The 17,722-nt window shown below is 40.8% G+C and overlaps 2 protein-coding genes across 3 annotated transcripts; both read left to right on the forward strand.

Moving 5' to 3' along the window:
• The first annotated feature begins 519 nt into the window (after positions 1–519).
• Positions 520–14,919, forward strand: LOC126608062 (putative glucose-6-phosphate 1-epimerase). 2 transcript variants are annotated; one of them, XM_050275822.1, is made up of 9 exons: positions 520–870; positions 10,798–10,872; positions 11,830–11,886; positions 11,969–12,129; positions 12,266–12,406; positions 13,143–13,245; positions 13,334–13,433; positions 13,772–14,019; positions 14,600–14,919. In XM_050275822.1, exons 1-8 carry the CDS (start codon positions 676–678, stop codon positions 13,984–13,986), a joined length of 1,047 nt encoding a protein of 348 aa, XP_050131779.1. In that variant the 5' UTR covers positions 520–675; the 3' UTR covers positions 13,987–14,019; positions 14,600–14,919. The 2 variants fall into 2 exon arrangements, with proteins under 2 accessions (XP_050131779.1, XP_050131780.1); XM_050275823.1 differs by lacking the exons at positions 520–870; positions 10,798–10,872 and adding an exon at positions 11,027–11,550.
• A 1,801-nt stretch (positions 14,920–16,720) lies between these two features.
• On the forward strand, positions 16,721–17,261 carry LOC126606402 (BURP domain protein RD22-like). The gene has a single exon (XM_050273783.1). It carries the CDS (start codon positions 16,788–16,790, stop codon positions 17,244–17,246), a length of 459 nt encoding a protein of 152 aa, XP_050129740.1. The 5' UTR covers positions 16,721–16,787; the 3' UTR covers positions 17,247–17,261.
• The last annotated feature ends 461 nt before the right edge of the window (positions 17,262–17,722 follow it).

Genomic DNA, 17,722 nt, shown 5'->3' on the forward strand with positions numbered 1-17,722 from the left:
TTCATACACACAAAGTGTGTAGGCAAATGTTAGTACAACATAAAGAAGACAGAAGAGAGAACACTAAGAAATCAGGGGGTATTCAATCAGGATTTTAAGTGATTATCTGAAATTCAAGGTGTATTCAATTAGAATTTTAAGATACTTTATTAAAATCATTAGAAATATGGGTGTATTCAATTAAAATTTTAAAGAAGTTTATAACATTTCAGGTGTATTCAATTAGAAATTGATTTTAAAGAATTTGAGAAAGTTGAGGAATTAGAGGGAATTAGAGAGATTTCGTAATGTATTTTAAGCATCCACAAATCTCACCTCTTTCCATGAGATTTTGAGGGAATTGAATCAAAATTTTATATGAAATATCTAAAAATTAATTGAACTCCATAAAAATCTATGGATTTATAAATTCATTAAAATATCTCAAATTCTCAATTGAATACTCCTAAAATAAATAAATAAAAGGAGACAAGAGGAAGTTTCATGAGAGAGAAACAGGTTTCGTAATTTTGGTGACAGAAACTTGACAGTTGGTCTGCTGATACTATCACACTTCTACTCTCTCACAGGGGCCTACAGAATTTCAGATATTAGCCTCCTCTGCCTTTCAGTTTCTCAAGCAACACCAACAGCAAGAAATAACCCATTCACGAGATCGATCGATTTACAAAGAGAATGAGCAGCGACAAGGCTCCGAATCCAACCGCTGCTTCTGCTGCATCGGCCATTAATGCATCGATTGATACTAGCAGTGGCGCTCGCGCTGTTGCTAATGCTAACGCAAGCCTTCATCCCGGCGTTGAATCCAGCAAGGGCGTCAATGGCCTCGACAAGCTCGTCCTCCATGATCCACGAGGCAGTTCCGCGGAGGTAATTCCTCTGAAACGACGTCCTTCTCTCTTTTGTTCGCCTTCGAGATCTGATGCTTGCTTGGTCGCTCGGCTTCGTGTTTCTGTTTGAGAACTGACATTCTTCGATTCATTTTGATATCCTTGTTTTTTGTTTCCTTTTTTTATTGCGGTTTGGTGAATTTAGGGTTTGTTGATTCTCTGCTTTCCGATTTTGTCCTCTTTTAAATTGTTTGCTTCGATTTGTTTGGTTTAATTCTTGATCAATTGATTACTAGGTTTTGTGTGTTTATCAGGCTAAGTTTAATCTTGGCCTTAATTGTTTTAAGGACAAACAATGTGTTTCTCTATGGTTTCCGAGTGTAGAAATCTGTTTGTTATTGTGAAATTTCCTTGCACAAACGTAAGCCTCATCATCGTATCGGCTTCAAGTTTTTTAGTAATTTCCCATTTTTGTACAATTTTGGAGGATTGGGAAGTGTCTGCGGTTCTATTAATTGTTGGGTGTACCGTCATGTTGATGTGAGTTTCAGGCTGTGAGTCATGCGGTTTTATTTTCTTGTTACTCCCAATTAATTTTACTGTTTGTTCATATTAGAAACTAGTTGTTGCGGTCTATTGTGGACAAAAATTATATTATTGAAGGACGAACTCATCATTTCCTTTCTGGGTATAATTGAAGTCTGATTTGCGAGGAACAGTAGGTCCACCAATACCATTAGGGGCTTTCCAAAGGTTTGGAAGTTCATGAAGTTTTAAATGAATCAGTATGACAGCTTTGATTTTCCTTGCTAAAATAGATATTTGTAAGGAGATGCACATCAAAGTTCTATTAGTTCAAGAAGTAGGGCATTGAAATGAGGACATGTGAGATAGTTACTGGTGTTATGCTTGTGCAAATTATCAGATTTATCATAAAATCAAATTTTTGATTACCTTAAAGAAACACTCATGAAGGACAAACCGAAAGGACTGCCGTATGAACTCATGAAGGACAAATCAAAAGCTTTCCCATAATTGTAGGGTTACACCAAGGCTCATCTTTAAGTCCTTACCTTTTTGCATTGGTAATGGATGAGTTAACAGGAGATATTCAAGATGATATTCCTTGGTCGATTGGAAATTAATAGTCTTAGAGGATTAAGTTGTTTTCCTAGTTGGAGTTGTTTTCCCAATTGGAGTTGTTTTCTCAATTGGAGTTGGTTTCTCAATTGGAGAAGGATTTATGACTAGATTCCAATTAGGATTAGTAATCCTTATTGAAGAAGACCTTTATTATGTCTATATAAAGGGGCTATTGTACTAGTTTTGGGGAGGGAGCAAAACAATAAATTGTATACCACTCAAGGGATTAGAGTGAGAGAATATTGTAAAGTGTGCGAGAGAAAAGAAAAGAAAGGTTATTTCTTGTTCTTGTTCTTGTTCTTTCAGGTTTTTCGTTAAGTCCTAGTTCTAGAGATTTGGCAAGATTATTGGTTGTACTCATTATTGATATAGTAAAAGATTGTTGTTGCTGTCCCGTGGATGTAGGCACATATTGCCGAACCACGTAAATTCTTGGTGCATAGAAACTTCTTTTCGAACGACTCCACTCAAAGTTGTTTGGGAGCATATGCTCCTATCAACTTTACCCGGGACACACAAAAGAAGTACTTTGATCCTATTAGACGGGGGAGGGTGAAGAAGCTAGGACAGAAGGGTAGAGTTCAAGAGAGCAAAATGCGTTTAGGAACGTGGAATATAGGAACCTTAACGGGAAAATCTATGGAAGTAGTGGAAGTTATGGTGAGGAGAAGGATAAATATTATGTGCCTACAAGAAACTAAGTGGGTTGGTAGTAAGGCAAAGGATCTAGAAAACTCAGGGTTTAAACTTTGGTATTCGGGCACAAATAGAACGAGAAACGGTGTTGGCATCATCGTGGACAAGACCTTGGTACAAGATGTTGTAGATGTCAAGAGGGTAGGAGATAGAATCATGGCAATCAAGATTGTAATAGGACAAGAACTTATCAATGTGATTAGTGCGTACGCACCTCAAGTAGGGTTGGATACGAGTTCGAAGGAGAAATTTTGGGAAGATCTTGGAGACTTGGTGCAAGGAATTGCTCAGACGGAGAAGTTATTTATAGGAGGAGATTTAAATGGACACGTGGGCAGGGAGACAGGCAACTATGGAGGTTTTCATGGTGGCCATGGTTTTGGGGAGAGAAACGAGGATGGGGAAGCTATCTTGGATTTTGCAATGGCATATGATCTCTTCTTAGCCAACACCTTCTTTAAGAAGAGAGAAGAACATGTGATCACCTACAAGAGTGGGTCGTCAAAAACACAAATAGATTTTCTTCTAATGAGGAAAGGGGATCGTATAACTTGTAAGGATTGCAAAGTTATACCAGGAGAGAGCGTGGCTAATCAACATCGCTTGTTGGTGATGGATGTACATATCAAAAGAGTAAGACAAAAGAACAAGACTTGGAAGTGCCCAAGGACTAGATGGTGGAATCTAAAAGAAGAAAAACAAGCCATTTTCAAAGAGAAGGTAATCACCCAATGTGTGTGGGATAGAGAGGGGGAAGCTAGCCAAATGTGGGATTCCATGGCTAGTTGTATCCGAAAAGTAGCAAAAGAGGTATTAGGAGAGTCCAAGGGCTTTGCCCCACACCAAAAGGAATCTTGGTGGTGGAATGAGGAGGTACAAACAAAGGTGAAGGCTAAGAAGGAATGTTGTAAAGCCTTATACAAGGAGAGGACCGATGAAAATGGTGAAAGGTATAGAAAAGCGAAGCAAGAGGCGAAGAAAGCTGTCAGAGAAGCTAAGTTAGCGGCTTACGACGATATGTATAAACGACTAGATACCAAAGAAGGAGAGTTGGATATCTATAAACTATCTAGAGCAAGGGAAAAGAAGACAAGAGACCTAAACCAAGTGAGGTGCATCAAGGATGAGGATGGAAAGGTTCTTGCTACAGAGAACGCGGTTAAAGACAGATGGAGAGGTTATTTTCATAATCTTTTCAATGAAGGACATGAAATGAGTGCTTCTTTAGGGGAGTTGAGTAACTCAGAAGAGTGTAGAAACTACTCTTTTTATCGTCGAATCCGGAAGGAAGAAGTGGTTGTAGCTTTGAAGAAGATGAAGCATAAAAAAGCAATAGGCCCAGACGATATACCAATCGAAGTGTGGAAACTTTTGGGAGAGACAGGTATAACATGGCTCACTGACCTTTTCAATAGGATTTTGAAAACGAAGAAGATGCCAAATGAGTGGCGAACGAGCACTTTGGTGCCTATCTACAAGAATAAGGGCGACGTACAAAATTGCATGAACTATAGGGGTATTAAGCTAATGAGTCATACAATGAAGCTCTGGGAGAGAGTCATTGAGCATAGATTGAGGCAAGAGACACGGGTTTCGGACAACCAATTCGGGTTCATGCCAGGGCGCTCAACCATGGAGGCAATCTATCTCTTACGAAGATTGATGGAAAGATATAGAGATGGGAAAAAGGATTTACACATGGTCTTTATAGATTTGGAAAAAGCGTATGATAGGGTCCCAAGAGACATTCTTTGGAGGATTTTAGAGAAGAAAGGAGTACGAGTAGCATATATCCAAGCTATAAAAGATATGTATGAAGGAGCAAAGACTGCCGTAAGAACTCATGAAGGACAAACCGAAAGCTTTCCCATAACTGTAGGATTACATCAAGGCTCATCCTTAAGTCCTTACCTTTTTGCGTTGGTAATGGATGAGTTAACAGGACATATTCAAGATGATATTCCTTGGTGTATGCTTTTCGCAGACGATATAGTGTTGATAGATGAAACTCAGGAAGGGGTAAATGCAAAGCTTAACCTTTGGAGAGAAGTGTTGGAATCTAAAGGTCTTCGCCTAAGCCGATCAAAGACAGAATATATGGAGTGCAAGTTCAGTGCAAATGGAGGCCAAAACGAGTTAGGGGTGAGGATCGGAGATCAAGAAATACCAAAGAGCGACCGTTTTCGTTACCTAGGATCTATCTTGCAAAAGAACGGAGAATTAGATGGAGATCTCAACCATAGAATACAAGCTGGATGGATGAAGTGGAAGAGTGCATCCGGTGTGTTATGTGACCGCCGTATGCCACTGAAGCTCAAGGGAAAATTTTATAGGACGGCAATAAGGCCGGCGATGCTGTATGGCACAGAATGTTGGGCGGTGAAACATCAGCACGTACACAAAATGGGTGTAGCGGAGATGAGGATGCTTCGTTGGATGTGTGGGCACACGAGAAAGGATAAGATTAGGAATGAGGATATCCGGGGTAAAGTAGGAGTAGCCGAAATTGAAGGAAAGATGAGAGAAAATCGGTTACGGTGGTTTGGACATGTGCAAAGAAGGCCTACTGACGCTCCGATTAGAAGATGCGACTATGGGACAGAGGTTCAGGGCCGAAGGGGTAGAGGAAGACCTAGGAAAACTTTGGAAGAGACTCTAAGAAAAGACTTAGAGTACTTGGATCTAACGAAGGACATGACACATGATCGAGCACAATGGCGTTCTAAGATTCATATAGCCGATCCCACCCAGTGACTTGGATTTTCCAAGTCTCCAACCGAGAAGTTTTCCTCACTCGGAAAATTAAGGGAACACTACCCCAACCTACATGCTCCACTCAGAAAGCTTCAACATACAAGCTTCAACAAAAGAAAATTCAAAGAACTTAGCGAATAAGGCTTTGGTGTATTTAACACAATACGTTGAAATGAAGGAAAGCTTATTTATTGATATCCCCGATAAGCTACAAATATGTACATATACATGAGTCAAAATAAACACACAAGAGGGAGCCTTCACAAAGGTTGCTTAGGAGAAGTCTCAGCAGTCGGTAGAGCCTCAGAAAGAGAAGGCACCGGAGGGGGATCATTTGGAGCCTCAGTACTGGACAGAACCCTAGAAGGAGGAGGCATCAGAGGTTGATCATTTGGAGCTTCATTACGCGGTACAGCCCCAGAAGACGAAGGCAATAAATGCCTTTGGAACAAACCCACAAATCTCTGATGATCAAGTAAAACCTGACCATCAGTTTCCTTCATCTGGTCAAGCTTCCTCTTCATGTTTGTAGCATAGTCATGTGCGAGCCGGTGCAACTGTTTATTCTCATGCTTGAGCCCTCTAATCTCCTGTTTGAGACTCATCACTTCAGCCGCCAATGATTCAACTTGGCGGGTTCGAGCAAATAGGCGTTGGGCCATATTAGACACAGAACCTGCACACTGAACACTGAGAGCCAGCGAATCCTTAACAGCTAACTCATCAGACCGTTTGGAAAGTAGTCTGTTATCTTTGGGAGTGAGAAGGTTCCTGGCCACCACCGCAGCGGTCATATCATTCTTCATCACGGAATCCCCAACGGTAAGAGGACCAGTGGGGGAGACGAAGGATGGACGCCATATGTTGTCTGGAGAAGGCGGGGCTGCCTCTTCAACAAGGTTCAAGTCAAAACGACGGTCGGAGGGGCCAGACATTTTCAAAGGTGTTGAAGAGAGAAGAGGTCGGACAAATCAAGATCTTAGAAGTGCAAGAATGAAGCTTCTACTGGTGGAGATTCAAGTGTGCTTTGGAACTTAATGCCAGCCCCTATAAAAATCTGCACTCGACGGAGCTTCAGAAATCGAAGAGGCGCCTGCTCAGAAATCGAAGAGGCGTTTGCTTTCTCAAAAGCTGGGCTGCTTAGAGATCACGAGGGTTGATCTCAGAAATCGAAGAGGCGTTTGCTTTCTCAAAAGTTGGGCTGCTCAAAGACCACAAAGGCCGATCTCAGAAATCGAAGAGGCGCTCACTTTCTCAAAAGCTGGGCTCCCCAGGGACCACGAGGGCCGATCTCAGAAATCGAAGAGGCACCTACTTTTCCAGCCTTGTCAGCACCTGTCACACGCACACTCAGCTTTGCGGAAATTATGGGAATTCTATCGAAGACTTCTGGGGAAGTAGAAAACACATGAATCTTACTGTTCAATCACCCACTTGCCACACGCAACAATAGCTCATGGGTACCACAGAAAACTTTGCCAAAGTTCTCTGCCAAAGTTGAGCACGTGAAGCTTGCAGCTCCCACTACATCACTCTGACCAAGAAGGGTAAAAGAATAGCAAATAAACAGCACTAACAAAGTTTAAACCCATAAATTTTGAAGGTCTAGCTACCATATTATTACCCACAAGGGTAAAGGAACAGTACCACTGCTGGATAATTGGAAAGTCCCTGTGTGTCAACCTCTGTGCTTCGTGGCAAGGTAGACTAGCAAACATGCCCAACCTTTACTCACATTCGAGAAAACACTCCCAATAAGATTGCTTGCTCCAAAATCGAAGAGGCACCGTCCTCCGAATCTCGAGAGCCAGACTCCCAACATGACTACTTTCTTAAAAATCGAAGAGAAGCTTCGTGGCAAGGTAGACTAGCAAACATGCCCAACCTTTACTCACATTCGAGAAAACACTCCCAACAAGATTGCTTGCTCCAAAATCGAAGAGGCACCGCCCTCCGAATCTCGAGAGCCAGACTCCCAACATGATTACTTTCTCAAAAATCGAAGAGACGCTGCTCCCCGAATCTTCGAGAGCCAGACCCCCAGCATGATTGCTTTCTCAAAAATCGATGAGGCATCGTTCTCCGAATCAATCGAAGAGGCGCTCGCTTTCTCAAAAGCTGGGCTGCTCAGAGACCACGAGGGCCAATCTCAGAAATCGAAGAGGCACCTACTTTTCTAGCCTTGTCAGCACCTGTCACACGCACACTCAGCTTTGCAGAAATTATGGGCATTCTGTCGAAGACTTCTGGTGAAGTAGAAAGCACATGAATCTTACTGTTCAATCACCCACTTCCCACACGCAACAATAGCTCATGGGTACCACATATAACTTTGCCAAAGTTGAGCACGTGAAGCTTGCAGCTCCCACTACATCGCTCTGACCAAGAAAGGTAAAAGAATAGCAAAGAAACAGCACTAACAAAGTTTAGACACATAAATTTTGAAGGTCTAGCTACCATATTATTACCCACAAGGGTAAAGGAACAGTACCACTGCTGGATAATTGGAAAGTCCCTGTGTGTCAACCTCTGTGCTTCGTGGCAAGGTAGACTAGCAAACATGCCCAACCTTTACTCACATTCGAGAAAACACTCCCAACAAGATTGCTTGCTCCAAAATCGAAGAGGCACCGTCCTCCGAATCTCGAGAGCCAGACTCCCAACATGACTACTTTCTCAAAATTGAAGAGAGGGTAAAGGAACAGTACCATTGCTGGATAATTGGAAAGTCCCTGTGTGTCAACCTTTGTGCTTCGTGGCAAGGTAGACTAGCAAACATGCCCAACCTTTACTCACATACGAGACAACACTCCCAACAAGATTGCTTGCTCCAAAATCGAAGAGGCACCGCCCTTCGAATCTCGAGAGCCAGACTCCCAACATGATTACTTCCTCAAAAATCGAAGAGACACTGCTCTCCGAATCTCGAGAGTCAGACCCCCAACATGATTGCTTTCTCAAAAATCGAAGAGGCATCGTTTTCCGAATCTCGAGAGCCAGATACCACAGACCACTTTTTCAAAGTGCTCTGACAGAGTTAAAACATGTGAAACTGGCAGCTCCCACTACCGTGCTATGACCAAGCAGGGTAAAGGAATAGCATTACTACTTGTTGTTAGGGAGACTCCTATATATGTCGACCTCCATCCCCAACGGACAGGCAGACCTGCAAAAATGCTCAACCCTTCATCATATCTGAGAGGGCACTCCCAACGAAGCCTTTCGAAATATTCAGCTTTCTTTCCCCCCGATAATACCTCTGCAAACAAGCTATACTAGAGCAAGAATATCTCATATCATCAGGGTTAAAAGCAAGAGTATCCCATATCATGCTTTTTCCCTGTCTTTTCCTTTGGCCTTGTTTTTACCTGCAAGACAAGGAGAAAGAGAGCAATCAGTCAGCAGTTGGAATCAAGCTTCCAGCCAGGAACTGACTGCCTGGAACCCCTTACCTGATTACTTACCTGGCATTGCTCTCGAGTACTCATCTTCAACATCTTATGTTTCCAGGGAAGATTCCGCATCTGCTTGAGGAACAGATAGGGCAAGTGCGAAGGATACAAGGAAGCATGTGGAGACAAGCGTAACAGCACACGTGCCGATACATCCATTACTCTGTCAAAAGCAAAAGTATCCCATATCAGCAGGGTGGAACGTACTCTAGATTTGATGGACTTGTTTTGACCCTCAAATTCTTCAGTCGGCCTTATACTCTGGAGGAAACCAGAAAACCCTCCAGCTCAGTTCAAGAATAAGCCTGTGGAAAGTTACTTCTTCAAAAGCAAAAGTATCTCATATCATCTCTTCTCATTTTTCTTCTCTTTATCCTTCATGCTGCTGCAAGATGGGGAGAAGGTGAACAATCAGTCGGAGCTCTGATTGCTTACCTTGTCTGTCACCTCTTTCAGCAGACCCCCTAGCTCGGCGACTTGGGGGACTCCTACTACATGGTTTGTATCGCGCTTGACCAAGCCTGAAACTACAAGTAAGCTTCAAGTGAAATTGATACATTACCTTGTGCATCTCCACCAGTTAAAGATACCACCCCTGGATGGAGGAAGAGTACTTCCAGAGAAGATGCCACATCTACCTATGAGACAGATAAGGCAAGTCAAGACGACACCACACTCCGATACTTAGAAGTTTCGTGATTACGAGATCATTCTCCCACAATATTTCCTAATGTCATTTGTACTAAATCATTCACTTGTACTCACTAAAGGAGAGCTTGAACCTATGTACTTGTGTAAACCCTTCACAATTAATGAGAACTCTTCTATTCCGTGGACGTAGCCAATCTGGGTGAACCACGTACATCTTGTGTTTGCTTTCCTATCTCTATCCATTTATATACTTATCCACACTAATGACCGGAGCAATCTAGCGAAGATCACAAAAAGCGACCGTTTTCGCTACCTAGGATCTATCTTGCAAGAGAACGGAGAATTAGATGGAGATCTCAACCATAGAATACGAGCTGGATGGATGAAGTGTAAGAATGCATCCGGCGTGTTGTGTGACCGTCGTAGGCCACTGAAGCTCAAGGGAAAATTTTATAGGACGGCAATAAGGCCAGCGATGTTGTATGGCACAGAATGTTGGGCGGTGAAGCATCAACACGTACACAAAATGGGTGTAGCGGAGATGAGGATGCTTCGTGGGATGTGTGGGCACACGAGAAAGGATAAGATTGGGAATGAGGATATCCGAGGTAAAGTAGGAGTAGCCGAAATTGTAGGAAAGATGAGAGAAAATCGGCTCCGGTGATTTGGACATGTGCAAAGAAGGCCGACTGACGCTCCGGTTCGAAGATGTGACTACGGGACAGAGGTTCAGGGCCGAAGGGGTAGAGGAAGACCTAGGAAAACTTTGGAAGAGACTCTAAGAAAAGACTTAGAGTACTTGGATCTAACGGAGGACATGACACAAAACCGAGCGCAATGGCGTTCTAGGATTCATATAGCCGACCCCACTTAGTGGGAAAAGGCTTTGTTGTTGTTGTTGTTGTTGTTGTATTTGTTTTTTGATTTCTGGAGTTTGTTCTTGTTTTTCGCATTCTTAAACGCGATATTCTCAACACATGCTAATGCTCCATTTTTTATTTAACGCCTCATCTTGCTTGGTTTGACTATTCTTGCTAGATTTAAACACTAATATATTCATTGGTACTGCACCCTGAATTATTTTGGTCTGCATAGTTTCACTTTCTATCTTTGTTTTGTTTAGTTTTTAGTAGTCGTCAAAAGTAATGTTTTACTATTAGGGGTTGATACGTTTGAGAATATAATCAGGCTGCAGAAGCATATTCCCAAGGATGATTATAGTGGCCTTTCAATTTCTGTGCTTTATAATTACTTGTTCTTGGGCTTTTCAGGTGTATCTGTACGGGGCTCATGTAACTTCATGGAAGAATGATCATGGAGAGGAATTGCTATTTGTTAGCAGTAAGGTGCTATGCAGCTATTTATGTCAATACTTTAATTATTTTGTTTTTCTAGGCGTAAGTTCTCTTGATTTTTCTAATGAACATCACTGGAGAAATTTCCATTTATTTTTTTATTTTCTTTTGAATTGTACAATGCTGTGTAATATCAATGGGGATTCTTTGACATACTTCTTTTGCTCTTAATTTTGAAAATGCTTTAAGCTTTGTATTAATCAGAGCACCTAATCTAACTACTTGGATGAACAAGTGCTAATGTGTTATGTATGCATTAAACAGATGGAAGCTTATTGTATTGTAGTAACAAACATGTGAAAGGATATCAGTGCATGTTGGCATTGTGGTTCTGCATTATGTGGAGTGAGCGGTGTTGGCATACACCGTAATAAAGTTATGTCGTCCAAATTTTTGCGTACCAACTCAGTTTACTTCTTATTCTTTTAGTTTAGGCAGTCTCTAGGATTTGGTCAGTTGCTTTACCGGATGGTCTGCACTCCTGGGAGGATATAAGGATGTTGATTATAAGTTCTTGGAAGTCTTGCAACACTGTTTTCAATTCCTGCCATGAAACGTGAGATGACTAGGGATGGCAGTTTTCCCTGTGACGCTCAGTTCTCTCAGGGACCCACAAAGAATGGGGAAGGCATGGGGTTGGGGACAGCAATCTTTTTTCTTCCAAATCAGGTTCGTGTACGGGGATGCAGACTGAGGTCCCTGCCCCATACCCATCCTCATTTCCATCCCTGTTCCCCACCCGGAATTTTTTTTTATTTCATATCATATTATTCTGTTTAAATGGATTTTGCTATCAATATATGCAGAAAGGGATATCACCTTATTTACTTACATGCATTTCACAATGGCAAGGGGACTGATTTCGTGGCATATTTCCTCCTCCTTTTATTTTTGCTCTTCATCCAAAAAAAATCATCTGAAGTGTATAATTTCTTTTTTCTTCTGCAGGCTATATTTAAGCCCCCAAAAGCAATTCGTGGGGGAATCCCATTATGCTTTCCGCAAGTATGCATTCCTTTCTGACTGTCGATCTTGCTTTATTTTATTGTTCATCCTCATGAAGGGAACTTGTACCTTATTTATGCAGTTTTCCAATCTTGGTTCTCTTGATGCACATGGATTTGCTAGAAACAGAGTTTGGAGCATCGACACCGATCCATCTCCTTTCCCAACAAATAGCCCCAATAAAGTTTCTGTTGACTTGATCCTTAAGCCTACTGAGGAAGATATGAAGACCTGGCCTCACAGGTAAATACTGGGAATAATTATTGATATATTATTTTTTAAGCCATTGGAGGAAGATTCTAATTGGAATCTACATAATCTTCTGTTGTTGCTTCAACTTTATAAGGTTTCTTTTACTTGATTTCATGTTCAACTGAAGTTATGAGTTCCGACTGCGGGTAGCTTTGGGACCTGGAGGAGATCTGACGTTGATATCTCGCATCAGGAATACTAACACCGATGGGAAGCCATTCACATTCACATTTGCATATCACACTTACTTCTCTGTTTCAGATATCAGGTTATTCATCCACTTGATCGGTGCTAGAAATGATATTTATTGTTAGTTGGCATATTTATTTAGCCACCAAGTGAACCAAACATGTAAAGGGACTCTAAAATTGAAAGATTTGTGTCTTGTTTCCTGCTTTATTGAATATGTAAGCATACTAGCACAGTGTGGGTATCAATTTTGTAGGGGTTGGAAATTGTTACCCCTTAGGAACAGTTTTTCCTTCACTTCAGTAGTCACCAGAGTATGACTGGCTTAAACGTTTCATCTGTCTAAGGCTGTCTGTGCTGCATTTTTTTTACTAAATGGTTAATTACTTAAAGTTATGTACTAGGTTGCATCCATGTGAAAAAAAACTTAGAAGATAAAGTAAAGGTCACTGACAAAAATCCACCAAGCTCATAACATGGGTAAAACTAATTCACTTTTAATTGATGACAATAAATCTTAATCCGAAATGTTAAAATGATAAGATTATTGGTAGATCCTTCAATGAAGGACCACTTAAAAATTCAACGTTAATCAGATCTTAGTTTTTGCGAATTTGTGCAATATGACAGTTGGAATGGAAATGTAAAACCTTTGTCTCTGCCTTTTGCATCAGTCGTTATTATACCAGCAGGGATTACTGCATCATTGTGCTTGTCCTCAATTTTAATGCCATATCATGTAACATACAGTTGAAAGAAAGCAACAGTTCTGGATGGTATTGAAATTTTGAATTTTTCTTTGTGCCTGTGTTCAGCGAAGTTCGTGTAGAAGGATTGGAAACATTGGATTATCTTGACAACATGCAGAACAGGAAACGTTGCACTGAACAAGGCGATGCTATAACATTTGAGTCAGAGGTAAGCTTAAGTTGCTATTCATTCTTAATTTGTTGCATTTATTAATTTTGTTCATTTCTTTTCACTTTATTTTCCTAATAATAATTAGGTGGACAAGATATATCTCAGCACTCCTACAAAGATTGCCATTCTGGATCATGAGAAGAAGAGAACATTTGTAATACGCAAAGATGGTCTTCCAGATGCCGGTTAGAATTAACATGTTCAATCATTCATAATGAAGTTATTGCTGCCGGAATTTATTTTCTTTATTTTCAAAATTTCCAGAGTCCCGACTGAATCATATTGTGGCTCAACATAACTAACAACACAACGGATCAAATTGCTGTATCATATGACTCATGATATAACTAGGATTAGTGGAGGGAACTCTTGTTCTTTCTTCGTGCTTTTAAAATATTATTCTCTGATGTGATTTATTTACAAGTTGACATTGAAGAATTATAATGTCAAATACCAGCCCTCATAGTGTTCGTTGGAATTGTATTTTGTACTGTAGTGATTAGTTTTCTGTTTCCCCATTCAGTTGTATGGAATCCCTGGGATAAGAAGGCGAAGGCTTTGACTGATTTTGGAGATGATGAATACAAGCATATGCTGTGTGTGGAGGCCGCTGCTATTGAGAAACCAATAACATTGAAACCTGGAGAGGAGTGGAGAGGAAGGCAGGAGCTTTCAGCTGTTCCTTCCAGTTACTGCAGCGGACAACTAGATCCTCGAAAGGTTCTCCAGGGAATCTGAAAGGTCCATCATGCTGGCCTATATTTTGTACAGGTACTTTCCCCGAGAGTTAAAACTGCTGAATATCTAATCAAACATTTGGTGCTGGCCTTTGACTCCGTCACTAATGTCTGATGCATCAAGTAGACCTTCCTTGAAAAGTTAAAGCATAAGCATTAGAATGAATTCGTACTTACCGATTGGTAACAAACTGTAACGATTTTGAATGTTAGCTCGTTGCCACGTTTCCACCTTTCCTAAAATTGGCTAAGCCTACCCGAAATGTTTTTCTTACTTAAATTTATTTCACACACAATGAATTAATTGTATCTGCGTCTGTCTTTCTCTCTGCTGAAGTATGTTAGTAACTAAAAGGAAAGGGATTTCATGCATCGTTTGTTTTTGCAATGTAATTTGGTTTATGGGTTATGGTGGTAGAGAGATGGGTAGTTCAGGTTTTAGTTCAATCAACTTCTCATATTCTCAGAAGAGATTTTTGAGGATTCGGGAATGCAGAGGGGGTATGGTTTCATGGATATGTGAATTGAAGAAAACGCTAATGTACCGTTTGTGTTATTGGTATGATCATAACTAAGTTGGTAATAGTCTCTAGTGTATACCTTTTATTCTGCAGGTGTGTTGTTGCACATGTACATCGGCCGGGACAACAAATTCTGCTCACTATTTTCACTTGGAGAAGCTTAGTGTGTGGGGTGAAATGATCGAATCATGAGTACCTGACTCAAGATAATATGTTTTAAAAGTCGAATTTTGTGGAAGGAAATTACCTCGAGTGAAAATGGTCGACACTTGCTCCGGTGGATGAGAGATTACATGTTTCTATTAAAAGAAATCTCTTACATGGGTTGAAAGTAAATGTTATTTTCGTTTTACATTCGATTTATATTATATATTGCTCGTGATCCACGGAAAAAGCGAGATGAAATTTGAACATATGATTGCGAGGAAAATGGCCTTTTATTTTTGTCAAATTTCTCGTAAAGAATTTCGAAATGGTATTAGATTTTCCGTTCGCCCCATGGTAGACTGCACTTCCGCTGCGTAGCGAGTCCGCTTGCCGGTCAAAAGTATCCACCTTACTCAAACCCGTTTTGATGAGTCACGTACACAAAAGCTTGATTTAACTGTGTATGCAATTGAGTAGGCCAATATTGCCTATCCATTTGCCCTACTCCATCAATGTAGTTAACATTGCCTAGTTCAACATGAGTACAAAAATCAAGCCCTACGTATCGTTTTGTTTAAATAAAATGCTAGCACACTTCCCTTAATTAATAGTATAGATTCTTTGTGGATAAATATGACACGGATATAAGATAACAGTAAGATTGTATTTCTACTCATCATTCTAAAGTGGTGAAAATGCTCACCACTTTGCTAATCATTGTTTGATGAGTTTACATTTTAAGAATCAGGTAGTTAAATAGATTAAATCAAACTCATCCAACTGTGATTAGTGGGGTATGGAAAGAAAATAAAATAGGACTTTACCTATTTGGTCTCCCCACTCAATTTTGTCTAGTTTAGCAAGTAGCGGTCTACCATGTTGTTAGGGCCCTGCTTTTCAATCTATTGTGTCCTACTTCAAACTCTCTTGCTTCCCATTAGTATAAACTTCCCCTTAGCACACACTAACGACCGTGCCACATTTTTTTTCTTCTATTTTTTATTTTTTATTTTTTATTGATAACTTACATATTTCATACATCTATTCTTAGTCTCTTTGTGATATTTTTGACTTAAACTAGTTACGTATTACCCTCTATTGGGCTAGTGTGTAGTTAATCATATTTTAGAGTCCATTTGAGGGCAAATGAGGCAAAAGGGTGCTAAAAGTGGAGAATTGAATAAGGATGTTGATGTAGAGAGAAAATTACAAGTGGAAAATTGAAGATGGTGATGAACATAACCCTTTAGAAGATCAATAACACAAAAAAAAAAAAAAAAAAAAAACGTGTAAAGTAAATGCTCAATTACTGAGATGTCTTGGCATTTTGTAACAACCTCTTTAACCTCATAAAAACTTGTCTTTTAGCCACTTTTACATACACCTTTCATTCTGGACGAATTTCACAACTTTATCCACTATTTTTCTCTCCTTTCATCCACACTCAAAACTCTAGTTGTTCCCTACACTTCCGCCATCACCGAACACTCATCCTAATAGGATGTTCTTGGAGAAGTTCAACATTAGAATTGCTTCAAGGGTTTCCTCTCTTTGATTTATTTTCACTCATGTTGTGTGTTTGTACCATACTTAGGGCCTCCGTATTTAGATCTCGTATAAATACTTGAGGAACTTAAATGTAATTATGTAATAAAGGAATGGGCAAATATGTAATAAGTGAGGAGCCCTTATTCTATAAAAGGGACTCCTCACCCTCACAATTAGGGGAGGCCATTTCTTAAGCCCCCTCATCCTCTCAAAGCTCTCATCCCACGGGATAACAGAGAAGTTCTCTCTCCCTCTTCAACATCTCAAAGAAATACAATAATCAGTGTGGACGTAGCCCAAACCTTGGGGTGAACCACGATACATCTTGTGTTATTTAGTTTCTTGCAGATTCACGGTCGGATTTACGTTGTTCCAAGACCCCTCCGGTTTTTTGCATCAACATTTGGCGCCGTTTGTGGGAATCGATACGAAAAGTTGTGTCGGTTCTCTTTCATTTTTTCACATCCACTGTGAATCTGCAAAAACCCACAAACCTCACTGATTTTTCCAGAAAAAAACATTCACTAGCTCTGAGTTACTTTCTTTCTTCATCCATTAGCATTCTGTTCCAATATTTTCAGTCTCAATGGGGTTCTGTCTCCCTCACATCTTTGCTTTTCTAACTCTCACACTGGAGGCATGCCATGCTGCTCTACCACCTCAACTTTACTGGAACTCTGTCTTGCCAAACTCAAAAATGCCAAAAGCTATCAGTGAACTTCTCCAGCCTGCAGATTTCACAGAGGATAAGAGCACCTCTATTGTAGTAGGAAAGGGTGGTGTCAACGTTGATGCAGGAAAAGGAAAGCTCGAAAGCACCTATGTCGATGTTGGGAAGGGTATTGGAGTACATGTGGAAGTCGAAAAAGGAAAGCCAGGCGGTGGCACTACCGTGAATGTAGAAGGCAAAGGCGGTGCTAGGGTGAACACCGGGAAGAGAACCAACGTTGGTGTTGGCAAAGGAGGAGTGTCCGTAAACATAGGGCACAAGGGAAAGCCCGTGTATGTTGGAGTAAAACTAGGACCAGACCTTTTTAACTACTAGTATGCAGCCACCGAAACCCAACTCCATCAAGACTTAAACGTTGCTATTTTCTTCTTGGAGAAAGACATACGTCCTGGAACAACAATGAACTTGCACTTCACCACAAATTCAAACAACGCAAACTTTTATGCCGCGCGAAACTGCGGAATCTATCCCATTGTCGTCCAACAAGCTGCCAGAAATCTTCAACCAATTTTCAATGAAATCAGGTTCCGTGGAAGCGGATATAATCAAGGGTACAATTCAAGAGTGTGAGAATCCAGCCATTAGAGGAGAGGAGAAATATTGTGCTACCTCTTTGGAGTCCATGATTGACTTCAGCACTTCTAAGCTCGGATTTACATTCCTTCCTCGCCTACCTCCTCACAAGGAGCAGAAGCTAGACTCGAAGAGCAGAGGGTTGCTGACGTGGGCTCTGGTCGAGATGGGTCAAGCTGGTGATTGTGTGGTTGCCCTCCGTGTGCTCAGTGGATCTC

The sequence above is a fragment of the Malus sylvestris genome, chromosome 16 (genome assembly GCF_916048215.2).
Source record: "Malus sylvestris chromosome 16, drMalSylv7.2, whole genome shotgun sequence".
In the NCBI taxonomy this organism is placed as follows: domain Eukaryota; kingdom Viridiplantae; phylum Streptophyta; class Magnoliopsida; order Rosales; family Rosaceae; genus Malus; species Malus sylvestris.

Coding starts and splice junctions, on each gene's coding strand:
- LOC126608062 (XM_050275822.1), top strand. CDS start 676: ATGAGCAGCGACAAGGCTCCGAATCCAACCGCTGCTTCTGCTGCATCG. Junction 12,130..12,265: donor ATGAAGACCTGGCCTCACAG/GTAAATACTGGG, acceptor GTTCAACTGAAG/TTATGAGTTCCGACTGCGGG. Junction 13,434..13,771: donor AGATGGTCTTCCAGATGCCG/GTTAGAATTAAC, acceptor TTCCCCATTCAG/TTGTATGGAATCCCTGGGAT.
- LOC126606402 (XM_050273783.1), top strand. CDS start 16,788: ATGGGGTTCTGTCTCCCTCACATCTTTGCTTTTCTAACTCTCACACTG.